This window comes from Stylophora pistillata, chromosome 1 (assembly GCF_964205215.1).
Source record: "Stylophora pistillata chromosome 1, jaStyPist1.2, whole genome shotgun sequence".
Taxonomy (NCBI): domain Eukaryota; kingdom Metazoa; phylum Cnidaria; class Anthozoa; order Scleractinia; family Pocilloporidae; genus Stylophora; species Stylophora pistillata.
This window is the reverse complement of record NC_142519.1, coordinates 38,063,691-38,083,283: the sequence shown is the minus strand read 5'-3', so window position 1 is coordinate 38,083,283 and position 19,593 is coordinate 38,063,691. Positions and strand designations below refer to the sequence as shown.

At 37.1% G+C, this 19,593-nt stretch overlaps 1 protein-coding gene and 1 long non-coding RNA gene across 5 annotated transcripts; one reads left to right on the top strand and one right to left on the bottom strand.

Annotated features, from left to right (window-relative positions):
* Positions 1–2,717: 2,717 nt before the first annotated feature.
* LOC148742373 (uncharacterized) lies at positions 2,718–13,462 on the bottom strand. Of its 4 annotated transcripts, none has more exons than XM_088755538.1 (16): positions 13,218–13,462; positions 11,592–11,728; positions 10,984–11,055; positions 10,488–10,547; positions 10,318–10,368; positions 10,039–10,098; positions 9,813–9,848; positions 9,484–9,528; positions 8,525–8,646; positions 8,035–8,126; positions 6,485–6,558; positions 5,577–5,663; positions 5,279–5,357; positions 4,981–5,017; positions 3,184–4,364; positions 2,718–3,065 (listed from the first exon to the last, which is right to left on the bottom strand). In XM_088755538.1, the coding sequence occupies exons 1-15, from the start codon at positions 13,448–13,450 to the stop codon at positions 4,302–4,304; spliced, it is 1,248 nt and encodes a 415-aa protein (XP_088611664.1). In that variant the 5' UTR covers positions 13,451–13,462; the 3' UTR covers positions 2,718–3,065; positions 3,184–4,301. The 4 variants fall into 4 exon arrangements, with proteins under 4 accessions (XP_088611664.1, XP_088611678.1, XP_088611670.1 ...); XM_088755552.1 differs by having other exon boundaries at positions 4,996–5,017; XM_088755544.1 differs by having other exon boundaries at positions 8,525–8,643.
* An 869-nt stretch (positions 13,463–14,331) lies between these two features.
* LOC148742372 (uncharacterized) lies at positions 14,332–16,796 on the top strand. Its single transcript, XR_015999554.1, has 2 exons — positions 14,332–16,119; positions 16,324–16,796. It is a non-coding gene; the product is annotated as an uncharacterized LOC148742372 (long non-coding RNA).
* Positions 16,797–19,593: the final 2,797 nt, after the last annotated feature.

Sequence of the window (19,593 nt, the reverse complement as noted above, 5' to 3'; positions counted from 1 at the left end):
ACGAAAGTCTATTCCCCCGTATGACCCCAGGGTCGATCCCCAGGATGGCAGCTGCTAAGTGTATAATTGTTAATCTCGTTATCTGTTTCTTAAAAATTCACAAACAATCACTTAATCAAAGCTCTCTTTCTAAAAATATCCTTACCGAAGCAATCTCATCTCTGTAATAATCTAGTAAATTTTCCTAAACATAAACATGTCAGAGCATTTTTCATAGCGAATTAGATTTGTCATTTTGATATGCGTTTATTTTGATGAGATCCCTGAGATAAAAGATAGTTTACGACGAAAAAATTCATTTTAAGAAAGAAATGATCATGTACTTTTAGATCATGTATTCTATGAATAAAGTTTTCATAAATTACTCGGGCTTTCCGAAGGAAACGCCCGAAATAAATTCGGCTTTTTTTTTTTTCAATTTGAACCTTTGGCATCTGTAAGAACCTACTGCTATATAGTAATATATTTTTTTGATTATTGTCTAGTACCATAACAACATTCATTACACTCTAGCAGGCAAAAATAAAAACAAGTAGACTTATCCATGATTGGAAATGACAAAATTGCGTAACGACAGCACAAATGGCAATAGGGCAGTCTCCTAAAGATAACTCCAGATGTGCGATAGAGAAAGCCCAAGTTCAAGCAGCTATGCGTCTGCTTGAGGGGAAAAAAGTCTAAAACAGCAAAATATGATGAAATATTCCTTGCATAATGAATATGAAGTTTCAGCATTTAATTTTTATTTATCAAAATGTACATCTTTCATGGTTTTAATTTCTGGTTTCCCTCTTGTTGTGGAAAAATGAAGTAACCTTAGTAATGGGATAGGATCCGATTCAAGCTTTGAACTTAATTCGACACAAATATCCAGTGCTACTTTATCTGCTGAAATTTATGCCAGAAGCTCTATAAAAATATCGGTTTAGGCCTTCCCTGCACTTTGTAATCCCAAGAAAGGAAAATAGAGATTACCTTAACATATTGCAGCAAAATCCCAGCTTATCTTGAACCTAAAACTTTACCCTGGAAAAAAAACTATACTTCTGCGCATGCGCCAAGAGCAAAGTTTGGCACACGAGCCTTCTTTCGCAAACCGAGTCTCGTTTTGTCAAACGAGTCTCGTTTCTAAAAACGAGTCTCGTTTCTACAAACGAGTCTCGTTTCTACAAACGAGTCTCGTTTCTACAAACGAGTCTCGTTTCTATAAACGAGTCTCGTTTCTATTCACAAACAAACGAGTCTCGCTTTAAATCGTTTATCGAGTGACTTATAAATCGTGACGATTTAAAATCGACTCGTTGCCCAGAAACTGTGAGTGATCCCAATCGGCCAATACTGAGCGCGATTGAAATTGAGTTCCATTGAAATCGTACTCGATTTTACTCGACCTCGGAAGTCATTCGAAAGATTGAGCTCGATTGAAATTGAGTTCGATTGAATTCGTACTCGATTCTACTCGAGCACGGAAGTCAATGGGCCAATATTGAGCTCGATTCTCCTCTCTTTCTGTCTTTAACAGCTAAAGATATAAATTAAATATACTTCCGCATGAGGATGAACCAGGATCATTCTTCTCACTCGCAATTTGATCACTAACCAGAGATCTTACGACTTTACCCTGGGCTTAGACATTGATTTTAAATTGATGGTTTTAAAGGGCACTTTTTTACTTGCCTTTACTGATTTCCTTCTAACAGGTATAGGTTTTGATATGCTGGGAACTAGGCTTAGCAACATAGTTCCCGAAAATTTTTCTCAAACTTTTTCCGGAATTTCCTAAACAAAAGCTCTAAAATTCGTATAGAAATGTCTAAAATTCTCCAAAAACTCTCTAAAAAATTCCCGAGAAATCTGATAAATTTCATTTCTTAGATCTATAGAGCAAGGAACAAGGACTTTTAAATCGTAAAACATGATTTATTTTCATGGTTTAAAAGTTGCAAAAACATTAACGTTTGCTCAGATATGTATTGACCTTTCTTTTTAAAGCAATTTCCTATGTAAACTTTCTCTCGATTCAACAAGAAAAAATGGCGTAGAAGACTTTAGGGTAAGACCACACTGAATCTTTCTTTAAGACTCTGACCATAAAGCCACCATGATAGAAAAAGCCAACCTGATGTTTAGATATCTGCACGGGCTTGCTCCAGAATATCTTGTTAAAAGTTTTAAAAGTGGCGTAAATCTGCATATAACCTCAGGGAATCTGAAAATAAGCTCAATGTGTCCTTGAAGTGGAACTGGTAACTGGTGACTTAATATATCCAAAAATTGGCATTTGGGTGGAACTCGGATTTCATACGTAGGTGTTTGAACACGGATAAATGACGATCGTTTTGATCTCAGTAAAAGTGAAGTGAAGGCTATTTCGATTTCACAGGTGAGAATTCGCTCCAGTCAGATAATTTTTATGATTCGTTATTAAATATTTATTCATATTGGCTAAAGTTGAACGAACTGCCGTTGTTGATTTCCTATTTCCGTTGAGCTCTGTCTTGACCACCTCATAACTAGGTTGTATTCACTCTGACGAGGGGCTAACACTCAAACCGTCAGCGTAACGTCTTAAAAATTAGCTATTTCTGCATGGAATATTTAAAATTATTTATCATCAATTTGAAATTGTGCTTAATTTTCTTCCTTGCCAGCAACTTCAAATATTCTTCCCTTTCGATAGGAATTTTACACAAGGACGTCAAGAAAGAGAAATTGGATCCAATCTACTATTCATTATTTTATTCATCCATTCATTTGTTCGTTATTTGGTTTGTTCACTAAATCATTAATTTATTCACCCATCCTTCCATTCGTTCATTCAGTTCTTTCATTTAGTTCTTTATTCCTATAGTTGCTCGCTCAGTCATTCACTTCATTCATTCATTCATTCATTCGCACACCCATTCATTCATACAGTTTTATAATTATTTCTTGCTTCATTTATTCCACCCTTGTTTTCTTCTCTGCTGGTTCAATAACTTCTTGATGATGCTCTGGTTCTCTCTTCCTTTTATTCTTCTTGTTCTTTTTCTTCTTTTTTTTGTTCTTACGTTTCTTTGGAAGACCTATTTTAAAGAACAATAACACGAATTAAGCCAAGAGGGAGTACTCAAGAGGGGGAGTATTTTGCTATGAAGTCTGATAATCTAGTTTACAGCGCTAGTATGAGGGACAATATGTTACCTTCGTCTCCTTCATCCTCCACTGTTTTTTCCATTGCATCGTATGTGGATGCTGGGGCTGGACCGAACTTCACCTACAAAAAAACCTTGTGGAAGTATGACAGCAGGAAAAATACACCAAAGTGCTTTTACTCCTTGTCATACTCCCACGGTATACATAGCAGGCTTAGAGTAAATTGGTTTTATTTCAATCTATCTTGATTGATTAAACATGTTTAGTAAATTAACATTTATTAATCTTTAGATTAACACCAACCAAATCGTTTTAGCCAGTCCAGTCCAACCAGTCCATTCCAATCCAGTCCAGCCAGTCCAGACCAACCCAGTCCAGCCAGTCCAGACCAATCCAGTCCAGCCGGCCCAGACCAATCCAGTCCAGCCGGTCCAGACCAATCCAGACTAGCCGGTCCAGACCAATCCAGTCCAGCCGGTCCAGACCAATCCAGTCCAGCCGGTCCAGACCAATCCAGTCCAGCCGGTCGAGACCAATCCAGTCCAGCCAGTCCAGACCAATCCAATCCAGCTAGTCCAGACCAATCCAGTCCAGCCAGTCCAGACCAATCCAGTCCAGCCAGTCCAGACCAATCCAGTCCAGCCAGTCTCGACCAATCCAATCCAGCTAGTCCAGACCAATCCAGTCCAGCCGGTCCAGACCAATCCAGTCCAGCCGGCCCAAACCAATCCAGTCCAGCCGGTCCAGACCAATCCAGACCAGCCGGTCCAGACCAATCCAGTCCAGCCGGTCCAGACCAATCCAGTCCAGCCGGTCCAGACCAATCCAATCCAGCTAGTCCAGACCAATCCAGTCCAGCCAGTCCAGACCAATCCAGTTCAGCCAGTCCCGACCAATCCAGTCCAGCCAGTGCAGACCAATCCAGTCCAGCCAGTCTCGACCAATCCAATCCAGCTAGTCCAGACCAATCCAGTCCAGCCGGTCCAGACCAATCCAGTTCAGCCAGTCCCGACCAATCCAGTCCAGTCAGTCCAGTCAGTCCAGACCAATCCATTCCAGCTAGTCCAGACCAATCCAATCCAGCTAGTCTAGACCAATCCAGTCTAGCTGGTGCAAACCAATCCAGTCCAGCTGGTCCGGAATAATCCAATCCAGACTAATGTGATTTATTTATGAATATTTGTTATGCTTACCTCATCATCTTCTAGATCATGATCTTTGTCTGTCTCCTATAAGATGGTAAAATGCAAATGACAAATAAATCTTTACACATTCAACATCTCTAAGTAAACATCTAAATATGGCACTACATATACGTATACCAAGCCTTCCTTTGTTTCCTCTTTTGCACTTTCAGCCATAAAATTTCACATTCCAGTCTACCAAAGCAACCATTAATTTCTATCTGTATCTACAGGGCTAAATTAATTTGATTAAACTAAAAGGGTTTGTATATCACCATGGTATTGATTATTTTTAATCAAACCACCCAAAGGTAATTTTCCATTGGAATAAAGCATTCACCTTAATATTACTTCTCCCCATCTCAATCTCAGCAGTGAGGCTTTTCAGTGACAATACGGAGCTTAGTAATAGTAATGTACCAGGTACATAAAAAAATTCTAGCCCTAACATTGTATGTGTCCAAAGGCATTATAAATTTAACTGCCAAAATTCAAAAGTTATGGTTTGTTGGTGATTGGGTTGATTGATTAGTTGGAACTAATAAACTGATAAGATTAACAACAGGTATAGGCTCTATTTCAGTAGACTCTTTCTCTGTACATTAAAGGATTGAAAGAAACTCACTTAGGGCAATATTTATTTTCATTTTGTTATCAGTACCTTTTCTTCACTTACTTTGGCCCTTGGCAATTTCATTCTAGGAAAAAACATTGGAAGAGGTTAAAATAATACATGAATTTTACACAAACATCAGATTCATCTTGCCAGATGCAGATTTCCATTAAGGTGACATATATCTTGATGGGTGACATGCTACTAATCAGCATCTCATGATTGTTATATTGCACTAGTTAATATTATTTTACTGACTATTCGAGGGGATTTTGGTTTGAACCTCATCTCCTCCTTGGGATAGGCATTGACGGATGATAGCATTCCACAATTGCAAGTACATTACCTTTCCTTGGCAAGATTTGTGAGCATTTCTGAAGCATTGGCCAGTGCATCCTTGAGTTTTTGTACATCAAAGTTTGTTTCTATAAAGAAATATACTTAATTTTTAAGTATTTCATACAACAATAGCACCTCTTGACACTTTTTTAACATACTATACTTAAAATTTATGTTACCATTTATGTTAAGACAAACAAGCATGATTACGATAGCTGTCAGCTGCAACAAAATTAATTTGGAAACAATTTCAGAACAAATATTGCTCAAAACATATCAATTAAGCTATAGGATTTACTTCTTACCATTTAAAATTTCCAAGCACTGTGGAATTTGGGATGGGACCACAACAAGCAGTGTGGTTTGATCCCCCACTCCATATTTGGCTTGAACTAGGAGATGATCACATATATAAAACATTTATGATTAAGGTGTGCATCCATTCATAATCCCTTATTGTCATTCCACCTGTAGATGCATAATGCCATGTGCAAGGCTGTCGTCTAGCAGTGCCTGGTGGCCCCTTTTGCTCTTGGGTGACTCAGGAATTTTTTTTTTTATACAAAGCATATGCTGGGCACCCTAGATTTCATATTTTCACTGCACTGGGCTCCATTCAATTTTCCTTAGCGCATAGCCTTGCATGTGGGTTTCTCTTACCAACAAAGGCTCTGGTGACTGATGGTAAGCCAGTCACCCACCCTCCACCTGACCCTGGGGTTTGGAAGGGCAGATCTTAACACCGGGAATTGCTCCCTACCCTTTTCGTTCAGTGTGCGTTCTTTGGTATTTCCACTTCCAGTTTTTACATGTGGAGGTGAAGGAGACAAGGCCAATATGTTAATGTCACTGCCCAATGACATCATCTTCTGAGCTGAAGTAGATGGTGATCTGCTCTCCTGAAGGGCTCAAGACATGAAATTCCTGCTGGGCTTTGGTTGATTTTGAGTTGGCTACAAAGTTAGTGGAATTTAATATGTGGCCTTTATTTCAATTGAAAGAAAGATTCCCTCATGATTATTTTTGCAGTTCAACTGTTACTTTTGGAGAAACACAGGTTGAAACATGCATTCACACAATAAGTCACTTAGCACAGTTTTCTGATATTCATGGGTGAATTACATAGAGGTTAAACCTGTTTATGTCAACTTATGTAGCTCTGAAATTGCAGGCATGGAAAATGTTTATTTCAACTATCAATAAGTTAACTCACCTTTAGACCCTTCATTTGACTGGGTATCAGCAACCCAAATTAAAACTTTATGGTGCCAACCGTTGTTTAACACCCTGAAAAAATATATGTATATAATACGCATATTTAACAATTATTTGCCAAAGGCGTGGTGAATATCATCAAATAGTATAACTTCAGAGCTGAGCAAAGAGTTTCCAGCGATCTGATTGGTTGAGCGGTTTCTTATATGATGCTATATAAACTGCTCCATGCGATTTATTTAAAATGTTAAATAAAATAATAATAAATGTTACTAAAATGTTATGATTTTAGAAATGTCTCTATTGTTTAGCTCTGAAATTATACTAAAACAATTATTTGCCAAAGGCATGGTGAATATCATCAAATAATCGACAACATTCACCGAATCTGAGGTGAATAATTGTTTATTTATAAGGCCTTACAATGTACAAAGGTCTTACAGAGGCTGTACAAAGGAAAAGTTCAATCGATGTTGAAAGTTAAACAAATTTAAACTTGATTCAACGTGCTCTCAACATCTTTTACGTTTTCAAACATTTTGAAAAAATGCACCGAAAATTAGGTTCCACAAATTGTTGAAGTCATGCTGGGGTAAATGTTGAAATCTTTTAAATGGGCCTTAATACTGAACAGCTGTGTGCAAACTTCGTAAGTATAAATTCAAACTCATTCAGTACAATTTCTAACTCCTTCAGTGTACTGAATAAGTTTGTTTTTGATGAGTTGTCACATTACGCATTGATGATTGGACAGTTTTTACTTTTTGAGTGTGATAAGCATACTCAACAAGTTAAAAGTTAGCTGATTGGCTAATTTTGTACTGGTTGGTTCATTCCAGATTCTTTTTTGCCATTCCAAAAAGGTTTTAGCCTGTTTTACTAATAACAGATATGAAACATTCACATACAGGTAACACTCACAATGATCTTTTGGGATTACATCTAGCTTCTTAATTGGAGTTTAAGGTCAAAACTTTTTTGGTTTGGATTTGCCTGACTTTTTTATGTGGCTTTTGCAGGTAAAAATCAGATTTATGTACAAAAACACAATAACCATGGCTGAATCTCCATTCCCTACGTCCCCTAACATGTGCAGAAACTCTTTTGTTTTCTTCTAGGTTTATCATTTGATAAACAACTAGCACACCTCACATTGAAATCAGTGTATAGAGTTAACCCTTTAGGCCCAAAGAGTGACTAGCATCAAACTTCTCCTTCTAAGATCAAAACTTTGTGAATCAAGATTGGTTGCCAGACAATGTTCACTATATCAATTTCTTTTAATATTTCACCAGTGTCTCCCTATTCATTGTATAGAAAATGTGTAAGTCTGGAAGGTTAGATAATTAAGGCACTTTTCAATCCTTCTGATAGAGCGAGTTGCTGATTATATCACAGCTTCTGCATTACCATTGCTTTTATTTTTGTGCTAAGTTTATAGTTTATAGTCATATATGCTAGAGTAAGATATGCACGTTGTTGTGTAGTTTCCATTTGTTATTATTCACAACCTATTTGTGATGTAAATTTTAAAATATCCTTACTTACCTGAAAAGGTGATCAGCAAATTTTTCAGAATTATTCTGACTGAATAGTACCAGGAGGCACACTGCTGCATCTTCTCTTCCTTGCCACAACATCTGTTAGACAAGTAATTGTATTATGTATTATAATGCAGCGGCAGTTTGATCATCTAGTACAAAATAATATAACTAGCGATAATAGATGGTTAGTGAATGCATTCGAGTATCCATTATTGTGGAAGTCTGATGTGCAGATACTGAAATTGATTACAAATCTGTGACATATATAAATTAGGTTTCTTCCTTGTTTTCAGGAAAACAGGTGAAAAGTTCTTTTTAAACTGGTAATACAATCAGGCAAATTGCAACCATGTTCATTATTACATTCACTATTTACATCTGCTTAATTAGCTTTGCTCTCCATTGCAAGTGGTCTGCAGATTAAAGAGATTTCAATGTGTAATAATTGAAGAAAATACTGTTATGCAATTAAAACAAAGAAAGAACTTCTCTACCTCTCTCAGAGAATGGGTCATGAAAGGTGGCAACACAACCCTTCCTTTGGTGACAGATGTCACCTTTTTTATTATAAGGGCCACCTCTTCCGTACGGCCCTTATAATCTTTATCATTTTCTTCTAAAAAACACAAAAGAACCATACAGTCCTTGTCAAAAGTAAATTCTTCGACAGCTATGATTATAATATTAAATGTAATAGTAATAATAAATATTCATAATGATAATAAAAGTAACCCTTATGATAATAACTAAAAAACAGAGGATAGTCTTAAATAGCCCCCAGGATAGTTTGAGGAGTAATGAATAATATTTTATGAAATGGTGACAAAGTATCATCTTGTGTTTTATGTTCATTAATTGAATCCATATATTTTTTTTGTAAGACTAAATTGTGTGCAAGAAAAATAGTATGATACTCAGGGGTTTCATCAAGGGCCAGGCACTGGGCAAATTGACCGGTTGTGAGGATGGTTTTGCCCACCTGATCTGACGGTCTGGAGGAAAGTTTATCTTAAAAAGAAGTTCAGTTCAAAGAGTTTTGCCCACCTGTGAAAACCAGTTGCCCTCCTGCAGAAAACATTAATGAAACCCCTGGATACTAGGTTCATTATTTATACATTGTAGGTCAAACTGAAATTGTGGTTAAAATGTTTTCAATCAAGGTTGAAATCAATTTCCCTTTAATATCTTCTAGCAATAATTTGTCATGGATGATGAATAATTATGGTAAAGAGACAAAGGCAAGTGAGGACCAACACAGCTTGAAATCATTTTCACTTAAGTTTCATTTTTACCAACAGCATGTGTATGTGTTCACTTTTAAATTCAAATTTGATCAGGAATTCTAGCACCAAAGGTTTGTTGGTAAAAAGGCTATTATGTGCTACCCTTGTTAAAGAAAGTCAGTTAGGTACGTTGAAAACAATTTCCTTTGTAAAAATAAAAATATACCCACTTTCAGGAAATCCAAAGGTGGAGAAGTCCTCCACAACATTCCCAACTGAAAAACAATTTTTGTATAATTATATGAATCACATCCACTTTGTATTTGAAGTTTACCTATTTAGCCATTTTCAAGCCTAATGCTGATGTCAACAAAAAATATTATAATCTTGCACTGACAAATTAGGAAGCCCTTTAAATTACATGCAAGCATGCAAATGATGCAAAGACTTTATGAAGTGCAATTATAGTTTCAGCTGAATAGATACCTCACATGCTACAAATTGACAGTGGCTGAAGTTAGCTATACACACATGCATATGCCAAACATATACCACCTACCCATTTCAGGCTCCATTGCTAATACTTTAACATGATCTGTTGACACAATGTTATTTGCAGGAAGTATTATCATAATGATTAGTCATTGTAACCAACATGCATGGATTGGCTGCCCATGCCTTCCTTTGTTTGTCCCTGAGAATAGAAGATTTTAGAGCAGCAAGTGGGATATTTTCATTTTTTATAACTTACACAAATCTAGGCTTATATAGAATTGAGTCATTACCTTTAGCATGACTGTTGCCAGTTGAGACGGTTGTGGCATCTGTTATGATGCAGTCCAATTCTAGAATGTAATGATGTGGTTGACAAATCAATATCAGAGTATCGGGAGAATTAATCTAATGCCTTCAGGCGACAAAAAACCTCAGTTTTCGCACAAAATTTAAATGCTGGGCACCCTGGATTTCAGAGGTTCTGATTTGTAGTCTCCCATACATTTTACTTAATGCAGTGTTGTTTTTTTTAAGTAAATTACTGGTATAAAGTATGATTTATGACCTACCAATATCACAGTTGTGCTCGTCGTCACCAGAAGGAGCAGTTACAATACAATCTGAAAAATAACAAAACAAGAACTTTTGAAATAGGGAACTTGTCTTTACAATACAGTTATAATATTCTTGAATACCAAATCCACTATTTCTAGTGATTAAGTGGTAAGTAAAATATTACCATCTCCAGAGCTCACACCTGCCCTCTGTGCCATGGCATTTAACAGCCTGCGTGTAGCAGCTACAAAAAACAATATTTTTGTTTAAACTAAATAAAGGTATAGAATTGAAGATGCTATGAAATACTGTAAAGATGAACTTGTTGAAATCTTTCTGGTCTCCAGTATCATAAACATAACTGTTGTAGTTAAAAATCAAATTCAGATTAAAATTGTTTCAACCTAGTTTAATTATCAATAATAATTAATTATCAATAATTGTTTACTAACCCTAGTCGTGAGTAATCAGGGTCAAGACATGAAGGAATCTGAGAATCAAGGTTGCAAACATTTTGCAAAATCTTCATTTTAAACTATGTACAACGTAATCCTGGTCTCAGGGCAAAGAATCAAGACAATGTGACATTAATGGAGCTCTATCAACTTGGATTTTTCTTCTCTACCCGTTCTCTAGCACATTCTGATTTGTAAATCTGCTAATACTTTGAATTGGCTTACTTCCATTTGGAGGCGGCATAATGGTCAAATCCACTGTTGTGCTGGATTGTGTTGACGTTGAGGTAGCTGAAGCTGAATTGTAAGGAAAAAAGATGTTAATTAACCAGTTGATGCCTGAAATGCCTCAAACCACCTCTCAGAAAGATAAATTACCTTTTACAATACGACTTTTCGGGAAATGGCAGTAGTTCAAATTAAATTGTACCTTTTATTTTGGTCATGTATGATAATGAATTTCGAACAAAGGAAAACAAATTAAAACTAAAGATTAAACATCAGCATCAATTCAGGAGGGGATCAAGGCCATACGACACCAACAAGCAATTAAGGATAACAATTATTGCTCTCTCGTGCCATTCAGACAATGTAACACAATAACATGACCCAGAGGTTTCATTTAGTGTACGTCAGCGGGAAATTGGCTGGCTGTAAATATAGTTTTTCCAGCCTGCAGCCTGTCATGAGCTCATCCATCTCATTTCTTTTGTGACGAGTGAAAAGTACTGCTCAAAACCTTAAAGTGAAACCCCTGAGGACTTAGTACCTAGGAATGGATATTATGGTGCAAACCACGTCATTTACGAATCATGACAAAAACGTATCCGTACCTGAAAGCTGCGAGTGAAAATAAATCTTTTTTTTGTGCGCCGCAGAATAATGGCGCACAAACTCTTCCCCACTCATCACGCCTCTCTTGACAGTGGCCATACTATGGCCTCTTTCGTAAGACTTGACAAAGGTCAAACTGTAAGAATCAAATAAATGGTTTAATAACTGAATCGTTATGTTGTTCAATGTTATTAGAAAGTAAAGTTATGAAAACAATCAAAGAACAGGGATCATGTCCCTGTCCGCTATCTATGCATGGGTATTTCTCCCAAATATTGTTGAAGAATCACAAAACAACTCTGATCTTCTAATAAGAAGAGGGTGCATCAGCATGTGCTAATAACTCAGCGTATCATAATTAAACCTATGAAGTGTTCTTAAAGTTATAAAGACAAATAAAAATGTCAGTTATCCAGCCTAGCATCACCGGTGACACTCATTAAAGCCAACAACATCACATTCAACATGTTTGCAGTTTATGTTTGCAGGTTAAAAAACCCATTCCCAGGTCTCTCTCATTCACCCTTTCATCACGTGACTTTGCCCACGCTCTTCTAACACAACAGGCAGGCTTCGCTAAACGCAAATATTCTTGTGTAAAAAAGTGTCATCACTAATATAAACCACAGAAATTATTGACCCCTTCTTCGGAAAACTATTGCTGGCGAGCCCTAGCGAGGCGGCAGCGTATTCTTTACCATACGGACAAAAAGCCAAATTTTGAAAAATTTTTCGATTTCGACCAATGCCCGTTGAGGTAAATAATTCGACCATTGAGTTACATTTGCCTGTGGAGACACAAGATAAGCTTGCAATCATAGATTCAAAATGTGGATCGCTCGCTGAAGCTAGATATTCAACAAAATGTGGATCGCTCGTTAGCTAACTATTCAACTGCATACAAAAATGACTGTTTAGGCCACGAGACAAATTCTGAGTTGATTTCATCCTTGGAGAGCATCCATTCGTCGTGGAGCAATTGTTTTTCAACCTTTGAATCAAAAGAAAAGTCCTTGAGCGCAACATTAATAAGTTGTCATTTGCTCAATGACGTCGAACATCCCTCAAAATGTTTTGGTCTTGCAGAAAGGCTTTCAGCGAATTTTCAAGGACAAAAGCTTGATTGTGATATATAAACCATAAAATATGGAGAGCGCCGACAAGGGTTGATGAATGTGAATGACACCATTCATCCTTGCCTTTCCTTTTGTTCAGCATCGAAGAATATTTTCACAACTTACAAGCAGGCAGTTGCTATTTTTAGAAATGTCACTCTGACTTCTTTAAGTGAATCAAATGATTCATTTCATACTTTTGACCCTCACGCTAGAGACAGTGATGATATGCCAAATTCACAGCAACTTTATCAAAACTTAGGTGACTTAGGTGAACCTGGAACATTCTTTTCTTCTTTAGCAAATGAACTGACATGTGAGTGTTTTTAAATTATCCCTCTGACGCCAGCACCAACGTTCACATTGAAACTACTAGTTAATAATTGACCACCGTAATGAATCTATAATTTAGGTGCTTGCTCGTGATCGGCTAAGCTTGAAGTATTCATAGTACATTGACAAGAACAGAAATTTTGAAAGTTTGTAAGTGAAATCTACATTGAGGCTCACCTTTTCAGATCAATTCCGAGCAAAGAAGGGAAGCTAGCAAGCAGCAATCTCCCCATGGCTGCATCTGTGTGATTTTTTGTAAACGAGATGTCAACCAACCTCCCACTTGCCTTCAAGGCTTCCATCTTTTTCCCAGACGGTGCTTTCGACAAAGGTCGATCTAAATAAATAAAAGTCCTCATGAGGGCTCGCTTACTGTACTGCACGTCTGTTTGTGATTCCAAGGCTGACATGTTCGTAGCGCGGCGTGGTGAAATTGAAGAGACGCGAATGTGATACGAACAAAACGTTTAAATGAATGAGCCAATCATCGTATTACAAAATCATCGAGTGACATCATTCACAGAATTACAAGTTAAGGGCGGTGTTTTTGCACTCGTTTTAGCAAGAAGTTCCAAATCTAGACATGAACATCAGAAGCAATCTTGGTAAATCTTGATCAGCTATTTTTCTGGCCGAAAAAAAGAAAAAATTATAACGCGAAGAAAAGCTTCACCGCGCGTGTAATATGTAATCCGAAGACTCGTGTTGCTGTTCATAACAGTTCCTTGGGGAGTTTTCGGTGACGGCTAAATTTAAATCGATTAATCTTTTATTCGCAATCTTTTACCACAAACTTTTGGCATTAACGAATGATTCTGATGACGGGTGATGTGAAAAAGACAAAGAATCTAGTTTTGAATAGTATCTTTTTTTTGTCATTGACATATTCACTGCAATTAGAGCAACGAAAATTCCAGTATTTGTGATTGTCTTTTTGAGTTGACCACAAAAATCTCACCTCACCTCTGAGGTAATCAGTGAAAAGGAATCTTTAAGAACTCCACTTGTCAGATCTAGCAGTTTTCCGGCGCGGTGTGTTATAAGTACGAGTCATCTTCGTTTTTGTCTGTGCACGTGAAAACAGTTTCTTTTCCTCCTTGAAAGAAGTTTGAGTTTTTGGCACTGAGCTTACCATGCCGCAATTCAAGTTTACTGTAAAGACGGATAAAAGTCTCGACTGCTGCATCTGGTTCGTGATAGTGCTTTATTTTACACTAATTCCAAAAGTGTTGTATTTATTTTAAACACATTGATTGACTATGCTCAACAGTTTCTTTATACCTTTTGAAAATCTGCAGTTACTTTACAATGCTCCGACCAGTAACACTTTCGTGCGGGCACTCCAGTTGCCAGGAATGCTTGGCCAATTTGATGGCATCCACGCAACAACCATCGTGCCCAGTGTGCAGAGCTCACATCGCGAGTGATGCAGCACTAAACGTAAATATCGCGCTGAACAACCTGACGAGTAATCTGGCGGTCGCTTGTACCAATCATGACTGTACGTGGACGGGCACGTACGAAAAAACGGAGGACCACTCCAAACAATGCCCGAAGCAGAAGGTCGACTGTGTGAACGAAGGTTGCCAGCATACGCTAACAAGAGAAGAGATGACTTCGCACATATTGACCTGCGACAAACAACTAGTCACCTGTACAGACTGTGGGATGTCCACGTACAGAGACGGCTTGACCCAACATCTGGCCGAGCTATGTCCTTACAAGAAAATTTATTGTCCCCTTGCATGCGGAGAGATGATGCCAAGGTAAGCCCTGCAGTTCTTTTTCCGTTTTTTGATGGAATCGTATCATCGGAAAAAAATATCGGAAAATAGCAGGATATTCTTCGTTATTTAAACTTGGCAGCTGGAAGGAATTACTGTCTAAAGTAAAATCTGCCTTTAGCACATGTGAGCCGCACAATCATGTTATTGCCATGTCACTCGTCAAAACAACATCTAGTCTGCAGAGACCTTGGAAAAAAACAATTGTAGATTTTTATTTTGTTTCAGTTTATTGCATCCATTTTCAAATCACTGGTGTTCCCTGTAATCTCACTGGCTCTACTTGGGTGCGATTTATTCACGAATCGTGCCATTTTTTGCTCTAAATCGCATCATTCTACGCTTGACTGAGTTTTTGACACATGACGTCAGTATTTCTGTTTTGCAAACAAAATAAGATGTAAAAGCGTTTCCGGTTCCACTTTTTATTTAAAAACCGGCGCAGTACTGCATCAGTTAAATATTTGAATTGACCAAGTCTTGTTTTTGGGCGATTTCAAAATGGATGTAATAAAGTGGTAATTAATCCTCGTGTTGTGCAATTTTGGTCAGAAATCATACTTGTGATTTCAAATCGAACTTGCGCTGCGCACTCGTCCGATTTTGAAACCACGCGTATGATTTCAGCCCAAATTGCACTCCACTCAGTTCAATTACCATTATTTATTTCACTTGCAGATGCCATATTACTCTTCATCTCGGCCAATGCAGAGAGAAGGCAGTGCAGTGCACCGTCAGCGGCTGCCACGCAGTCTTCCGGCGAAAGGACTTTGAAGACCATGTTGTGACAGCGGCATCGAGCCACATGGTACTTCAGGCTGGCGAGGTAGAACGGCTGCGTAGAATTTTGTACCACAAGGTTAGTTTTCATTGACTGTCGCTCAACGTTTATGTATGTTTACTTAGTTTATCAGTTATGCATTTGAGTTTAGTAATTTTAGTATAAGCCACTCAATATACCGTCTTTGGAATTGTTCCGAAAGCAATGTCAATACCTTTATTGTCCAACGGCATAACTTATCAAGCGATAAATAGCAGTTTTTTCTGCATTAGCGAACTGTTTTATCTATTTTCTTCGAACAGAGTTACGATACGTCACCGACCATAACGCTAAAGGAGGGGAGCACCACATCATTTAGATGGGAGGTAGACAACTTCAACCAGTACGTCAACTCGACCATTGCCAGTCCCTTCTTTATCTCTCCTGAAAGGCACAGATGGCGAGGAATCTGGGAAAACTCCGCTCTCTATCTCCAACTGCAGTCAGCACTATACCGTGTGACTGCAAAGATCAGGTAGAAAACTAAGCTATTCAGAGCCTGAGGTCCTCGTATAAAATGTGAACTAAATTGCTTTTAAAAGAGGAACAGGTAGATTTTCCGGCTTAATTAACGTAATCACTTATCTAATAAGCCTTTTTTTTTTAGGCACACAAAATAATGCTAAAAAAGAAATAAAATTGAAGAAACTAACATTAATTCATTGCTTCTTTCTCACAGGGTGGTTCCGTTAAACGGCAATGCGGAAAAAGCTGTAACTCTCCCCACCACAGATTTAAAGGAAGGGGAAATGTTGAAGGCTGATGGAGAAGCGTTTAAAAACGCTTGGTTAAATGATGATAAATTAAAAGTAAAGTTCATAATTACAAGCTACAGTTACAATGAAACTATCCACTAAACTTGCTTTGTTACACCTTTGTGTATTTTTTTTTCTAAAGCACGTTGAAAATTTATCTGTGAAAGTAATGGAAACACTACCAGAAAATAATATAAAACGTTACAATACAACAACTTCAAAATAGTAATGACTTCTATGTATAATTTGCCACATTTGTTTAGCAATATGCTTATGGTTGCCAAGTCATCGCAGAACAGTTGCTATGATTTTGTCCGAAAAGTTAGTATTAACTTGTTTCAGTTTTGGATCTAGCTTGTAAGTTTTTGGGTAATAAAAGTGTTAGTACTTGAACAAATAGCAGGATTAACCTTTTCTTCAGTGTAATCTTTGCAATCCCACCAGATTTCCAGCTATCTCACTCTTTTAAGGTTACAAGTCAAAGGGAATTTGTTCGATTGCTCTCAAATTTTGACAGTAGCTAGTTTTACATCTAAACAACAAACAAGTACCTCAGAATTTTTTATTTCTAAATACTTTTTTCCAGAGCGACTTTTGTATGATCAATCTACGCTTTCTTTAATCTTATTTCGAAAATTTTCTTTAACTTTTCACTGAAACTGATTACAGCAAAGCGCAGACACGCTTTTTTAGTGCTTTGGCCCCGGAAACGGAGGAACACATTAAATAAGCGTAAAACAAAATTCGCTTTGACATGTAACGTTCAAAAGGTGATTGGGGCGCTCGTATTTAGAAGTCGTGAAAAATTGGAAAATTCATTATTTTTAAAACATTTTGGTATAGTCTGATACCCAGTTCCATAAGCTATAATTTGAGATAGGGGTTTAGATATTTACAGTTTAAACCGGACGCTCTACATTGCTTGCACTTGAGACACCCCTGAAGGTGCACGGTAACCTTAAACAGTTTAATTTGGCGTCAATAAGATTAAAAATTTCGATCTGGCAATCAGTGAATTAAAGATTAAATTGCTATGTCATTTTCAGTGCTGAAGATTTACACAAAAAATATGTGACTGTGAATCAAATGACGTTATCATGGCAGATTGGCTCCCATATCAATCAAAGGCTCCTTAGAGCAACCTCATGGTATGATCGCGAGTTTTTGGCGCCCTTGACGTAACCTGCGATCTGGCTTTCTTAACTTTGGAAAGATTTTTTGATCGTGGGCAACACGTGCTGGCACAATTGTTGTGTTTGCGAGCGTTTTGATAGAGAAAAATTGTCTTTAATTGCGAATGTGTGAAGAATTACTAAGATACCGGCAGCTACAAGATGAAATCAACAGAGTTTCACACTTACCCGCAATTTGCAGTAAGCATAAAATCACTTCATATTCACGGTGTTTGGGTCTTCACGCACGAATCGTTCATGTTATCGTCACTTTTAGGACTCAGGCGCCCATTTCTCTGCAGTTGAGTATTCTGTAGCATATTTCCCTTCCATTTTTGGCTCCACAAAGGTATGTTGATCAAGTTTGGAGTAAAAAAACTATCAAGCTTCAAGGGAGGGGACGCAATTTGAATCTGTTCAAGTAGTTTGGCATATTCTCGCCTACACGCTCGCCAACAGATTCTGTTAATCGGTAGCCAAGAGGCAGAATACTTAGTTGTAGAAGCGCAACTTCTCTCCATCTCCAAAGAGCTTCGCCATTCAGTTAGAGTTGAAACATGGGATTGATTCACAAAATCGACAAAAGGAGGAACTGTATTGATCAGCAGGAAATGGATCGGGGTTTTTTAATGCAATCGTAAGACTCTGGAACTCTCTATCTATCATAGTTAACCTAGAAAGCTTTTGCACTAAAATGCCTTCAAGTATGTTTTTAATCAAACAGTATGAAACAAAATTTCCAAGTAGTAGCATTTGTTACTATGGAATGGTGTGTACTTGGAATATTGCAATATTTTCAGCGATAGATAGATTTATTTTGTGGTCTTTCGATTTAATATGTCGCTAGTGTGTGGATTTTAGCATTTCTAAGAATATTTTTTTTCTTCTGCGCTATTTTTGATTTTCAAGTTTTATTCTTGCCTGGGCGTGTGCTTATAGCATGTGCCTAAGTGTCCCGTTCCCACCCTGTCGCATTGGATATACTCCGTTTTGTTTTGTTTTTTTTTTTGTTTTTTTTCTTCATTTGCTTATATCTTCTTATAACCTGGTGCTCATTAAGTTTGATTCCTATAAAAAGCAGCATAAATAAAAGATTGAATGAATCTACTTCAAAAGAATAGTAAATATATTTTCAAATTTCCAGCGCTGATTGATTAACCGACTAAATTTGAAATTTAACAATAATGTAATTAGAACAGCAACTTTGCTGTTTCTAACCTGTAGCCCCAGGGTTCTGATTGAGTGAGTACTTTAAAAAAAATATTAATAGAAGAGAAATTGTTTTCCCGTATCAGTTTGGGAAAGATTAAACATTTCATGAAATAGAATAAATATACTGCCTAAAACAAATTGGAAGCTTTTTGCTTTAAAGGAAGTTTACTGCTCAAAGTGTTATTATTCTACAATTTTAAAGCATTCTGCGCTGCCTAAAGCAAATTCCCTTCAGCGAGATATGATAGAAGCATGGATAATAAAGCAAAGGTCAGGAAAATTACTTAAACAACCCTCACCTTGAAGTGATTACAGGGACTAGTAACAAACAGGAGCTGAAGGATGCAAAATTTAAATAAGATCGGTGAATGAACGAATGAATGAATGAATGAATGACTTTATTTCAACTCGGATGAAAATGAGGCTGGTTAGGCGAGGAAAAATATATGAATACAAGTACAGAGTTTAAAAATAATATAAGCCTAAATAGAAATAATGATATAAAATTACAAATTACTTAGTATTCTTATCTCATTCCTAAAAGGGCCAAATTCGGCTATTACTCTAAGCTTATCAGGTAATGCATTCCAAGCCTTACCAGCAATGTAAGAAGTCGATTTTTAAAGGCTGTATGTTGTGGTCTTAGCTACAGCCAGTAAAAAAAGTTTGTTTTTGCCCCTAAGATTTTCCTATTTTCTCTTACTTGAAATAAAGATTGAATAAACCGAGGCATATTGTTATAGAGGACTTTAAAAACTAAGCATACTCTATTTTCGTCTACAACTTATATTGAGTAACCAGTCTTATAGA

Bases quoted from the DNA above. Each gene is read 5' to 3' on its own strand.
- LOC148742373 (XM_088755538.1), bottom strand. From the start codon at position 13,450: ATGTCAGCCTTGGAATCACAAACAGACGTGCAGTACAGTAAGCGAGCC. The intron at 10,099-10,317 runs GTAGGTCATAAA...ATTACATTCTAG, and splicing joins CGAGCACAACTGTGATATTG to AATTGGACTGCATCATAACA. The intron at 4,365-4,980 runs GTACTGATAACA...ACCATCTTATAG, and splicing joins CCAAAGTAAGTGAAGAAAAG to GAGACAGACAAAGATCATGA.